The 12,546-nt window shown below is 38.2% G+C and overlaps 2 protein-coding genes across 2 annotated transcripts; both read right to left on the bottom strand.

Moving 5' to 3' along the window:
• Positions 1-148: 148 nt before the first annotated feature.
• Positions 149-8,561, bottom strand: LOC120000840 (myosin-10). The gene is made up of 8 exons (XM_038848999.1): positions 8,221-8,561; positions 7,857-8,123; positions 4,195-7,758; positions 3,127-3,991; positions 2,379-3,028; positions 811-958; positions 648-729; positions 149-501 (listed from the first exon to the last, which is right to left on the bottom strand). The coding sequence occupies exons 1-8, from the start codon at positions 8,323-8,325 to the stop codon at positions 399-401; spliced, it is 5,784 nt and encodes a 1,927-aa protein (XP_038704927.1). The 5' UTR covers positions 8,326-8,561; the 3' UTR covers positions 149-398.
• Positions 8,562-10,067: 1,506 nt separating this feature from the next.
• On the bottom strand, positions 10,068-12,330 carry LOC119999612 (E3 ubiquitin-protein ligase AIRP2-like). Its single transcript, XM_038847281.1, has 5 exons — positions 11,955-12,330; positions 11,163-11,325; positions 11,001-11,067; positions 10,652-10,886; positions 10,068-10,537 (listed from the first exon to the last, which is right to left on the bottom strand). The coding sequence occupies exons 1-5, from the start codon at positions 12,041-12,043 to the stop codon at positions 10,327-10,329; spliced, it is 765 nt and encodes a 254-aa protein (XP_038703209.1). The 5' UTR covers positions 12,044-12,330; the 3' UTR covers positions 10,068-10,326.
• Positions 12,331-12,546: the final 216 nt, after the last annotated feature.

Here is a 12,546-nt window from a genome sequence, read left to right as displayed (position 1 = left end):
TTTTAAATACCAATTAAAATTTCTTATTTTACTCACATAAAAAAGAAAAAAAAAATCTTTAGGTAAATTCTCCAAGTATTATTCTACCAAATGCTGAAGGGCTACCCCAATATTTTTGTACAATGTGAAAATTAGAGAGGAAAAGAGATGCCACCATAAAGCTACTTTCTTTAATAAAATGGTCGATCATTATTCGAATTTCTAATTACAAATAAAATTACATGTGAATTCCATAAAGCCTTAATGCTTAGCTGTTACAGAGAATCAAAATGAGCCGTAGGCCAATATTGGAGGGTGTAAAAGAAATGAAGGACAAATATAATTTCTGTACAACTTGCAGAAACCAATATGACATGGTTTGACATAGTCCGTGCAGCAGATGATGATCAGCAACTTTATCACAAGATGGTTCCCAATACCCACAAATGCAAGAGAAGACAATAGGCAATAACGCCTAGCCTTGCTCTAGGGCGACTCATCAAGACTCCACCACCAGATACCCTGTACAAAATCAAAAAATAGTAAAAAGTAAACAACTTGCGCATACAAGCTTCCCATAATAGGCAGAGTCGGGGCCATAATATGCGGAGAAACTGTCACTCTACCACTCAGCATCAAACATGGAGCATATAATTTTAGCACATTACCATATCCCGTCAATTCGATCTGCGATCACTTTTCCTTGTTTCGGAACAAGACCTGACGTGTTGAGAGACTTGAATACATGACCTGCCAAAGAAGGTGTAAGTTTTTGAAGGTTCGTTCAAACCTTACCATCTAATAGTGTGCTAACAAACCCTGAACACAAACCTTTATCTTCATCAGTTTTTCCACTATTGATCAGACTACCAGATTCCAGATCAACATTCAGTGCAAGGTGGTCAGTTGATCCCTTTCTCATTGTACGCACATGAGCAGCTGAAGGAACGGAAGATATTGCATTCTTTTGACCTGTTGCCTGCATGACAAAGAAAATTGGTTTTATAATCGTGAATATTCTGAAATGTTGACAAAACATCATAAACTCTTCTATTGCAGATTATGGGACGGCAAAGCATATGAGATCACAGACACAGAACACAGAAAGAGACAAAAACAGCTTTTAGCTTCACAAACTATGTGCTTAGAACACTTGGTACTTGGTAGCCATATTTTAACCAAACAATTATGTTTTCAAAAGAAACCAAGAATGAAAAAAGAGGCTGTGCATTATAAATGGACAAAATATACACAAACAAGAAAAAAAATTCTATATAAATGAGAGAAATAAGCAACTTCAACATCATCAAGAAAGATTAGAGTTAGACGAAGTGCAAAACCAAATAAAGCTTCTCTACAGACAGATATCAGACGTGTAGGGGCACAGAAAGGATTCAGCAAGATATGGAGAAGATGGTGAAACTCATTTCGAATCATGTTTTTCTCTCTCCCTGAAGAACTCCCTGCATTTCAGGGCCTGGGTGCCATGCAATAAGGTATGAATCCACAATTGTTATATATCATTGCAACCAAAACTTAGATGAGTATTTCCTTCAAATGGCAACAGTTTTGCTGCATGATTTTGGTTCTGTCAAACATTCTCCCTATTCTAGGGTACATCAACCTTTTGATTATTAGAAATGTACTAACAACTCACGAGTCCTTGTGCACTATACCAAACATCCACGTCACGATTTCAGGGACCTTTTTTTCTCAATTCAGTTAACCTCATATAGTATGACAACTGGAAAGGTTCAAATGCCCATATTCAATTCCTATTTGCCATAAATGATCATTTGACATCAAGATATGTAACAAGACTATGACCAAAAGCCAAATAGATCTCACAATAAAGCATCAGTGAAAAATTAGTGCAAATAATCATTTACAACATAGGAAAAGGTCAAAACAATGACATTAAAGGTATTAGACATAGTACAATCTTTAGTAAAGTAAATAACTGGCTTGCACAAAGCTCCCGCAATGGGCAGGGTAGGGAACAGACAGTATGTACTCAGACTTTACCCCACATAATATGTGGAGAGGTTTCCAGGAATTGAACCTATAACCTCTAGGTTGTATCCCTACAACTCTACTATTGGGTCACATGTTTGTCTGTAAAGTAAAAAAAAAATTAAAAATCTTTAAAAGAAACACAAGTTTAAAGGTAATAAGAGCATATCAATTGAAAATCATGAATCAGCTTTTCAAGTAACATGCATTTTGAGTCTTACGCCTTCAAGGCATCCACATTTTTAACCAAACCTTGAGTCTACATGTTATGTATAACATTTTTGTAACTTTAAATACCATTAGATAAGAAGCATAGAGAACACGGAAAAAACTTCAGTTCATCAAGAAATAGATTAACGAAGGACAACATAAACGAACAGGCATACCAAGTCATCAACTTCAGATATCTCTGCCGCAGTAGGTGGAGGTGGCTCAAAAATGCTCCTTTCCTGAACAATCTCTGATTGGGTAGCTCTACTCTGTAGTGAATCTTCTAGTAATTTAATCTTCATGGCTAATTCATACTCAACCTTTTCACTCTCAACCAACTTCCTACCAAGTTCCTGGGCTTCAGATTTCGAATTTTCAGTTTCTGAGAAAAGAGCCATAGCATGTTTTTCCAACACTGGCAGAATTCCTCTGATGCCAAGAGATTTTGGATCCCCCAAAATCTCGTTTACCCCCAGAATTTTAACTAATTTCTGCATATCAAATGCAAGTTCGGATATTTCATTTTTCATCTGTTCTGCCTCTTGCTCATCACTGATTTGTGTTTTAATTTCCTCCTTAAGATGCTTGATTTCAAGAGTCTGTCTGGTCAAAGTCAACTGAAGCTCTTGTTTGTCATGGGATAAAACATTTATTTTATGCTGTAACTCAGTTACACTGTCCACTATGTAAAACAGCTTCTTGACAGGATCTGAACTATGGTGCTCTGAATCATCTATTTCTAGCTCTGGAAAAGGAACTTCTATATCACTTATCTTCTCAAAAAGGCTATTCGCCTGTGATGCTGACAGGATACTTTCTTCAATCGCTATAAAAAATATATAAAAGAAAATTAACAGAACAATATAATGAAGATCAACTACCACACTAGATATATTCAAAAAGATTGAAACAAAAAAATTAAACCTTGTTCTTTCATTTGCAAACTGTTGTGCAATGATGAAAGTTCAGCTTCTTTCTCCTTCAACAGGACATTTAGGGCTTCGTAATCATCTACTTTAAACTTCAGTTCCCTGCATGTATTTTGTAATGCTTCTACATCATTCTCCAACTCTGAAACCCTATTCTTTATTTCATCCTTTTCTCCAATGACTTTTTCATAAACAACTCTATTTTCTTCCAATTCCTTCTGCAACTCTTCAATTGCAATTGCGGCAACATTACTTGTGCTCTCAAATACTCTAGTAAGAGTGTGAACTCTTCTTGTAACAGATAACAACTTTTCTGCTGTTTCGACATGTTTGCCGCTGTCAACCCTCTGCTGGTGATAAGCAGTGTCATCTCTACAACCTTCTCTTTCTTCTACGAAGGAATTATACTTCAACTTTTCAAGCTCGGGAATAGATTTCAGCTCCATTAGATTGTTCTTAACTTCAAAATCCAGTTCTGTAATGGCATCAGAACAAGCAGCTAACAAAATCGTAGCATCATTTTCTAAAGTAGCTAAAGTTTTCTCACTTTCCTGCTCGTAGATTTCCATATTCTTTATCTTCTGATTCAAGGACTCCATGTAGTCAGACATAATTTTTACTGCATCCCTTGTTTCCTTTAGTTTGCTTAGTAAAGCGGAAATAAATCCATCAACAAAAGTAGAGCAACTCTCAAAATTGTCTGCAAGAAGTTTGTTTCTCAGCTGGAACCCTTCGACGGTCTTTCTAAAACAAATAGAGATATTATCACCATCCGCAGCATTTACCTCACCATCTTCCGTTCTGAGGTTTACGGTATCTTCAAGATCACGCAACAAGGGTTTTGCCAAATAAATATCTTCCTGGAACATATTTAAAGAATTTATCAGAGGAAGGCCATGCGAAAATTAGCTCAAATAACTACTCACATATAAAAACGCTGAACATGTAAGTCAGACAAGTACAGATGCGGGTTATCATAATTGGACAACCAAACAGATACACAAGCAATGAATTCAAAAGAAAAGGTAGGTTAACCACAAATCTAAAGAAATTTCGATGTTACCTGCATGAAAGGGTGACTTTGCAGCACCTCTGAACTTCTGTTAACAAAGTGGTCCCGTATGTCCTTAAGGATGAGGTCCATATCTTTCAGGTTCTCAAATTTCTTGTCAAAGCAACGTTTCACCATGGACAGCAGACTCTCATCTTTCATAAGCACTTGAAAATTGTCAAGGAGAGTAATAAACTCCAACGACTTGCTTTCTAAGCTGCCATTACTTCCAGCTAACTCTTCCATGCATGCGTTCAATTTAGAGTTAAGGGTTGAAATTTCCTGTTCAGCCATTCTCTTAACTTCAAGCCCAGTCACATCATTTTCTGCATTCGACAATGCATCTTCAAGTGATTTTATGGTTGAAAAGGCATCAGCTAGCTCAGAAGCCTGGGATTCTGTTTTGTCTTGCAGCTTCTTTTGTTCTTTCTCTAAATTTGTTCTTCCAACTTCTGCATCCTTATTTTGTTGGGTCAGTAATGCAACATCAGTCTCTACCTTAGCTAGAGTATCTTCAAGAGATTTAATAGTTTTATATGCCTCTGTCAGTTTCTTGGTCTGAATAGCAACTTCCTCTAGCTCAGTCTCTATAGCAGCTTTGCCAACAACAGCTTCTTCTTTCTCCTTTATGAGTGTAGATATATTATTTTCTGCAAGAGACAATGCATCTTCAAGCGATTTTCTAGCCGCACAAGCCTCAGTGACATTTTCCTCAGCAACCGATAATGCATCTTCCAGCGATTTAATAGTTCCCTGCGCTTCTGCTAACTTGCCGGTAAGACAATTAGTTTCCTCTTTTACCTTCCCAAACTCTTGTTCCAGATGGGTATTAGCTTCCTCCTTTACTTTCTGTAACTCTTGTTGGATGTTTCTATTAACTTCTTCTATTTCCCTCTTCTCTACAGCAAGTTGGGAAACATTATTCTCACCAGCTGCCAATGCATGTTCAAGTGATTCAATGGTTCCAAGCGCTTCTGCTAACTTCATAGCAAGAGTATCAGCTTCTTCCTTTACTTTCTGCAATTCTTGTTCCATTTTTTCATTAACAACTTCTAATTTCCTTTTTCCTTCGACAAGTTGGGAGACATTATTGTCAGCAATTGTCAATGCATCTTCCAGTGATCTAATAGTTCTCTGGGCTTCTGCAAACTTGCCAACCAGAGTATTAGCTTCCTCCTTGAGTTTCCCAAACTCTAGCTCAGCATCTGCCTTAGCTTGCTGAGATTCATTAAAATATCCAGCAAGCCAATTCAACTTCTGCACAGGCTCTTTGGATACTGAATCCACAGGAATACCAATACCGTCAACAGATTCAATTACCTTCTGCAACCTATTATTGCTCTCCAACAAGAACTTCTCAAGTTGATCTCGCTGATCTTTCATTGCCACCAAATCAGCTAACTCAGAGGACAGTTTATTTATACAATCAGTGCACTCTGAAACTGTAGATTCTTTTTGCTGTAACTCAACCTTCAGCATCTCAGTTTCTGAGTTTTTCTCATCCATTAGGTTTTTCAAATAAACTAAATCAGTGGACATTCTATTTATACAATCACTGGACTCTGTAACTGCAGATTCTTTTTGCTGTAACTCAACCTTCAGCCTATCAGTTTCTGAGTTTTTCTCATCCATTAGATTTTTTAAATCAGCTAAATCAGTGGACAGTCTATTTATGCAATCACTGCACTCTTCAACTGTAGATTCTTTTTGCTGTAACTCGACCTTCAGCTTCCCAATTTCCGAGTTTTTCTCATCCATAAGATTTTTCAAGTTTTCCCTATCTTGTACAAGTCCCTTGCCTTTCTTGACTGCCATCGACAGTTTCTCCCTCAGTAAAGAAGATTTCTCCTCCAACCGTTCCACATCTTTCTGGAGTGACACTTTTTCCTCCTTAAGAGCTGTAAGTTCTTGAGATGCTGTTCTTAAGTCATTTGACAGGTTATTTATCTCTGATCTTGCCACCACCTCTTCTTCTAGAAGTTCCTCACACAGCATCAACTCCTGGTCTTTTACATACAGAAGACTTTGAATTCTTTCAAACAATTCAGTGTCAACATGAGAAGTATCAGGACAAGCACTATTTTGTTTTTTTACATTCATAAAACATCTATCAACAAGCATAGCAAGACCATCAGGACTCTGATAGATCTCTTCTTGTTCTTCCACTGTTGTTCCAGAACCATCTAGTAACAGCCTCATCATCTGATCCTTCTCCAGTGAGATTTGATGAGCCCTATTGACAATCTCTTCATGTTTGGACGCCAGGTCATCCAACTCTGTTTTAATATAATCCTTTTCTTGTAATTCAGCTGAAAGAGAAGCACTTAAGCGGTCAATCTCCTTATGTGCAGATTCCTTTGTCATCTCAATTTCATGGAGCAACACATTGGCTTCACTGTTGGCTTGTTCAAAGGATTGCTGAAGCCAACTCACTTGAGACTGCAAGTCGGAAGATAAAACATTTTCCGGCAGATCAATCAAAGACATGCCCTCCTTCAGTTTCTGGAATTCTGTGGAGGTACCAAACAGTATACTTCTCTCGTCCATTAGCCAATTAAACCTCTCAATTATATCCAATGACTGAACTTCCTCAGGTATGTTAATGGGAGAAAGAGTTTCTTCCAACTTTTTGAGAATTTCATGCTTTTGTGAAAGCGTTTCTTGAAGTGATGTCACCATAACCTCACATTTTAACAACTCCTCTTTACATAGTTCAGCAGCCTCTAGTCCGCTTGACTTCTCCTGTAATTCGAGCCTACATTTTTCAAGCTCACTCGTTTTCTCTGCTATTGACTGCTTCAACAAGTCTCGCTGCTGAACCAAAGCCTTTCCTTTAGTCACAGCCAAGCTAAGTTTTTCTTTGATATTAGCACACCTATTCTTTTCCTGCTCAAGTTCAACTCGCGTCCTTCCAAGTTCTGCATTTGCTTCCTCTGCCAAAATCCTTTCTTTCATGATCTGCTCCGCCAGCTTCCCATTTTCATGCTCTAGATGGCTTATTCTGCCCGTCACCTCTGCTTCCTTCCTCTTTAGCTCGACTAACTCACCACGAGCAGCAGAAAATACTGATACAAACTCCTCTTGAACTCTCAACAAGGACCCTGGCTCAGACAAACATTGCCTAAGCTGATCAATTTCATAAAACATTTGGTTATACTTCTCCATTAACATGTATGTGCTTCTCTCAACATGAGAGAGCTTTCCGCTAAAAGAACTATCTAACAACTCTTCTTGATAAACTACCATGCCAAGTGATGCCAACATATTATCCACAACCACCTCAACATTCTCACCCAGCTGGACTTTGGCACTTAGATCTTGAATATGTTGATCCTTCATGTAGAGTACCTCACGGAGTTCTCTTATCGTGTTTTCTGTCTGTATTCGCTCTTCTGAAGCAAATTTTATCAGCTGTGAACATTCATTTACTACCTCATGCAATGGGGCATTGATATTCCCAGTCTCCTCTTCCACCACATGGCCTCCATTCTCACCAGATATTGACTGTTGAGCAGACAATGCAATCAGCTGGCTTCGAAGATTTCTTACTTCCCTCGATAAAATCTCTCTTTCTTCCTAAACCCGAATACCAAATGAATGTATTAATAACCAAGGAATCCTTTTCTTTTTTTTAAAAGATTCTTTCTTCAATAAAAAAGCATCATTAGCCATACCTGGTATTCTCTCTCGATGCTTTCTTTCTCTCCAACGGTTTTCCCCACTACAGCCTCCAACCGCTTTAGCTCATCAACTGAGTGACTACCTGGCGTGCCATTTTCCATTCCGTCGATGTGGCTAGGACTGTCAAGTGGTTTCTCCTCTTCCGTTTCGGTATCAGTATTAGCCGCCGTTTCCCTACCGTCAAGATTTAACTCCTCCGGTGCATCAACAAACATGTCCTCCTTACTATCAACGTGATTCATAGCAACAGATTCGGGTTCCTGCAAATCACTCCTTCGCATCAAAAAAAGAAAAAGAAAAAAAGAACCCAACGCATATACCACTCTATGCAATTAAAACTCGATTAACGTTGAGTACCTGATAAAGTGACGTTTCTTGTTCTTCTGCTGTCACATCCTGATCTTCACCATTTCCATTTTCCTGAACTTCCTCCTCTGATTCGTGTTTATCAATCTCTTCCATCGCTCATCACCGAATCCCTTCTTCTTCAAGCAATAATCAGATCCGTATACAAGCAATCAAAACCCTAGAAATCAAATTAGAATGAACAAATGGGGACAAAATTAGAATCAATAGATTATTAAACGCTCGGATTCTCCTCTGATAAAAATGTTAACCCGGTTTATCGACTCCACTCGGGTTCGATCTTTTGGGAACTGGATCTGGGACTCGGAGCAGCACAGTGTTTTTGATTTTATTATTATTTTTTTAATGTGAAATGCAATATTTAGGTATTATTATGTTTTCATTGGTTGGTGTGACTGTGTTTGTCCAATAAGAAGCTCTCGAGGTGGTTCTCAGTCAACTGCAGGGCAACGGTAAAAAACGGCTTCGCTGTTGCGCGTTTTGAACATGAACGAAACGGCGTCGTTCAGACCGACTAGTCTTGAATGTTAAAACCTAAAAGTGCACCCGTTTTGCCGCGTGGTCCATTCGGGTCTCCGAAATGCTGACGTTTGTCCAGTTTGGACGTCACGGGTCATGATTCTAATGCCAGGGCCCATGATTACAAAAATGAGGGCCCAACTTGGCCTTTGAAACAAAAATCATTTTTTTTAAATATTTTATTTAATTAGATAAACAATTAGTTAACCTAATTGAACCAACTTAATCCCTTCAAGAAAAGTAGTAGCTTTTACATTAAAAAACTCTAAATTCAGAATTAATTAGGTATGAAAGAAGAATGGGTAGAAAGCACTTAAATAGTTAAATTACGCATTTAAAATACGTACCACTCTTTAAGGGTGTGAATGAGTGAAATAAACTCACTGCTTTGGGTCCCACGTATTTAAATCAATGGTAAAAACATAGGTACGTTTTTTAAGGACGCAATTTAGATGCGCATATGAGCATTACTCGTACAATGGGTGTTTCTCAAAGGCATATAAGCTGTAGTTTTGGAATTCAAAGAAGCGAAAGGTATACCTTGTGACTCAGGGGCTGCCACCAGTTGGATGCAGCCCGTTGCAGTTGGCTCTGTCTCAATTCCATGGCCGCGATGGTATGGGGATGTGCAGCCCTTGCCAATGGATTGATAAAAGCTCACAACAAGCTCCTCCAGAGGAAGTCGGAAATACTGGGAAGCTATTCCCTTACTGTGTCATTCCATATGTCGATTACATGAATGCCTACAAAAATGTCCTCTCAAACCACAAGCAGTACAATTTTGCAAGAGCCCTTCGGGGCCAGCTGTGGAGCTGGCGCGGTGGACTACTCGACTTCGACTTCTACCTGCAAGCAACCAAATCACTTCATTAACTGGGATGGTGTGCATCTTACAGAGGCCATGCATCAAGTTCTTTCTGATCTCTTCTTCCACAAACCAGGTTTCTGTCAACCACCGTTTCTTAAGCTGATCAAGCACAATAATAGAATTACCGGCATATGTTTCCCTTCTGATTTTCAATTTTCTTCTTTGGGAGTGAAGAACAATGGCTATGTTGTTGCTGGCTTTCTTAACAGCAAGAACTGATCTGGGGTAGCTTGTTTGAGTGAAACTGAAACCAATGCAAGTCTGAACCTGCACTCAAGCTTGTTAACAGTTGTAATTCAACAATTTACCAGTAAATTCACTGTATTATGACACTGATATCGTATAATCCAATCAGAAACAAAAATGAAGCTTAAATAAGACGACTTATCATAACACTTAAGAAAGCGTTGCTACAGGGCTCTGATTTATCTCATCAATATTGCTTAAAAAGTTCAACAGAAAAGTATGAATGAATTGTGCATATATATCAACACACCTCTCAGATACAATTCTCAACATGTTCATGAATCAAACATGGAGCCAATTCCAGAGATGAACACTTTTCAGTATCAATACAGTGAATTTCTTGCACTTCGTACAAGTATCAGTTCAATATCAGAGAGAATTCTGCAAACCAGTCCTCATTTACATTTGAAGGTCGGAATTTCTAAGTTCTAACTGTACACACAGTTCACTTTTGATTCGTTAAATCACAACAAGTATTCATAATACACTAAGAAAAGGGCATCTGGGTAATCTTTTGGCAGGTTGTTGATATAGAGGTAGAAACGCAACAAATCCTCCTTGGAGACTGTTTTTGGATCAACCGCATCACCATTGCAAGTAAGAACCCATAAATCTTCTGAATTAACTCTCTTTAAGCTGCCACGACAAAAAGGGCATGACTCCGACTTTATGTTCCTGATTTCAGAATGAAACTTAATCAGCGTAAGCATAAAAAACATGATAATAACAAGTATTTGTGGTGGTGGAAAAGATCATGGATTTTACAGGGACCAAATAAATTGTCGTTACCAATTGTGATAGCATTTGATGCACATTGCATGACAGCAATTAGGTAAGACAATTTTGGTGCAAGGTTCGAAACAAATCCCACATTCATCTTCTCTTTCCCAATCAATATCTACAATCCTGTTATCTCTTTCAACTCTCTTTTCATTGAAGCTATCGGTGCTAGGATGGCCTTCCTCCAAATCATTCAACTCCCCCAAGTTGCCATGGAGGCGTTGAAGAGAGGGTAATATAATACCTGCAATACAGTTTTTGATAAAAATGCAGAAGTTAATAGCAAAGACACAAGCCAAATCACATATTAGCTGTATGTGTTTGATGGAAAGCATACACATATGGATTTACGGCATACCATAAAATTCTTTAATTGTTGCTTTCCTTCCCCAAGTTGATAATTTTGGTCTACCATCACTATAAACCTGTATTAAATACAAGATCAACCAGTTACATATCACAACAAATGTGAACTGTAATTCATCACACAATAATCAATAACCAAAATAAGAACCACCACCTTGTACACAAGTATGTGGAAGAAATTTAGGTATCTGGGGAGTAGACAAATGCAGGAACAATCCATCCATTGTAACAGAAACAGAAAGAGCGGAGCTAAGTGATTATAAACCAATTTCATCTCAAGACGCGCACCACCCTTTGCCCTTGGAATGACAGCAGCCCTGCAAAAAACATTCAATAAATATATCACTTTAGCCAACCAGTAAAAATAACTGATGCATCAATCTCCACAATTCTCTCATGCATCGTCCATAAAATAACAAATCATTTTCTCCCAATTCTACGAAATAGCAACCACACACAGGCGCATGGGCTGACTGGACACTCAATGCCTCTGCCACTGCATCAATGCAGGTAAAAGTTTCAAATCCATCTCTACTCTTTAAAAGCTAAGCAGACAGAAATTTTTTTAAAAAAATCCCTCCTTTGAGGGCACACGTGCATACCCAGGTACAGAGAGAGCATTTACCATCACTTATATGCTCAACAGACAACAGATATATTTGCAACGATTGATAAGACAAAATCTTACGAAGTTGGGGCGATTTTGCATAACTGCCTCAATAAATTCCCAAATTCAAATTCAACATAGAAATTAATACCCAAGTTCGAAATTGCCCAATCATTAGGATGTCGACGATCATGAAAAAGATGATCAACATCCACAGCACATAAACCACAACCCACTAAAGTCAAGGACAACCCATTTCCGGAAAACAGAAAACAAGGCAAACCCAACTGAAAACAGAGTCAAAAGAGCAGAAATAAAGATGTTGGAATAACCACTCACAGGGAATTAGCATGCTGTATATCGGCCTCCAAGACCTTCAAGGAGTCCTGGTAAGAACTCTTTGCTAGCGGATAATACACCATCTCCATCCTATCCCTCTCCGATTACTACAGAAGAATAAAACAAGCAAAGACAAAAGCAAGAGAACTTTAAACCACCAACTGGGTTGCTTTCTCTTTAGATCCACCAAGCACAAAAAGGGTCAAATAATAGAATCCTATAGAGAGGAATAGACCGGCTTCTCTCTAGTTTTTTCTGGGTTTTGTCTAAAAACGATTGAGGAGCGTGTGTTGTTTGTCTCTCTCTAGCTTTTATGGTCAGAAAGAGAGAATAGGAAGAAATGTAAAATGCGTTTCTTTCTATGATTAGTCGTTGTTTGCTTGTTGAGCATGCCCCTCATTTAATTCTTTCGTTGTTCTTAACTTCTTATCCTAATCCTTAATCTTGTTTGTTTCCTCTTCAAGACTCAAAAGTCCAAACCCCAAAACATTTCTCACTTTTTTATATTCCATTTTAAAAAAATTCCCTATCATATTTTTTCCATAAAAACGCCGTCTTTATACTTAAAAAAAAAAAACAAAACTCATCTGTT

Source organism: Tripterygium wilfordii, chromosome 6 (assembly GCF_013401445.1).
Source record: "Tripterygium wilfordii isolate XIE 37 chromosome 6, ASM1340144v1, whole genome shotgun sequence".
Taxonomy (NCBI): Eukaryota; Viridiplantae; Streptophyta; class Magnoliopsida; order Celastrales; family Celastraceae; genus Tripterygium; species Tripterygium wilfordii.
This window is presented reverse-complemented; position numbering and strand designations above follow the sequence as displayed.

What these genes read in the sequence shown, in the direction of transcription:
- LOC119999612 (XM_038847281.1), bottom strand. Translation starts at nt 12,043, where the DNA reads ATGGAGATGGTGTATTATCCGCTAGCAAAGAGTTCTTACCAGGACTCC. An exon ending in AACAATTAAAGAATTTTATG is followed by an intron (nt 10,887 to 11,000) that starts GTATGCCGTAAA and finishes ACTGTATTGCAG; the next exon opens with GTATTATATTACCCTCTCTT. An exon ending in ATCAAATGCTATCACAATTG is followed by an intron (nt 10,538 to 10,651) that starts GTAACGACAATT and finishes TTCTGAAATCAG; the next exon opens with GAACATAAAGTCGGAGTCAT.
- LOC120000840 (XM_038848999.1), bottom strand. Translation starts at nt 8,325, where the DNA reads ATGGAAGAGATTGATAAACACGAATCAGAGGAGGAAGTTCAGGAAAAT. An exon ending in AAAGTCACCCTTTCATGCAG is followed by an intron (nt 3,992 to 4,194) that starts GTAACATCGAAA and finishes AATATGTTCCAG; the next exon opens with GAAGATATTTATTTGGCAAA. An exon ending in GATCGAATTGACGGGATATG is followed by an intron (nt 502 to 647) that starts GTAATGTGCTAA and finishes GATTTTGTACAG; the next exon opens with GGTATCTGGTGGTGGAGTCT.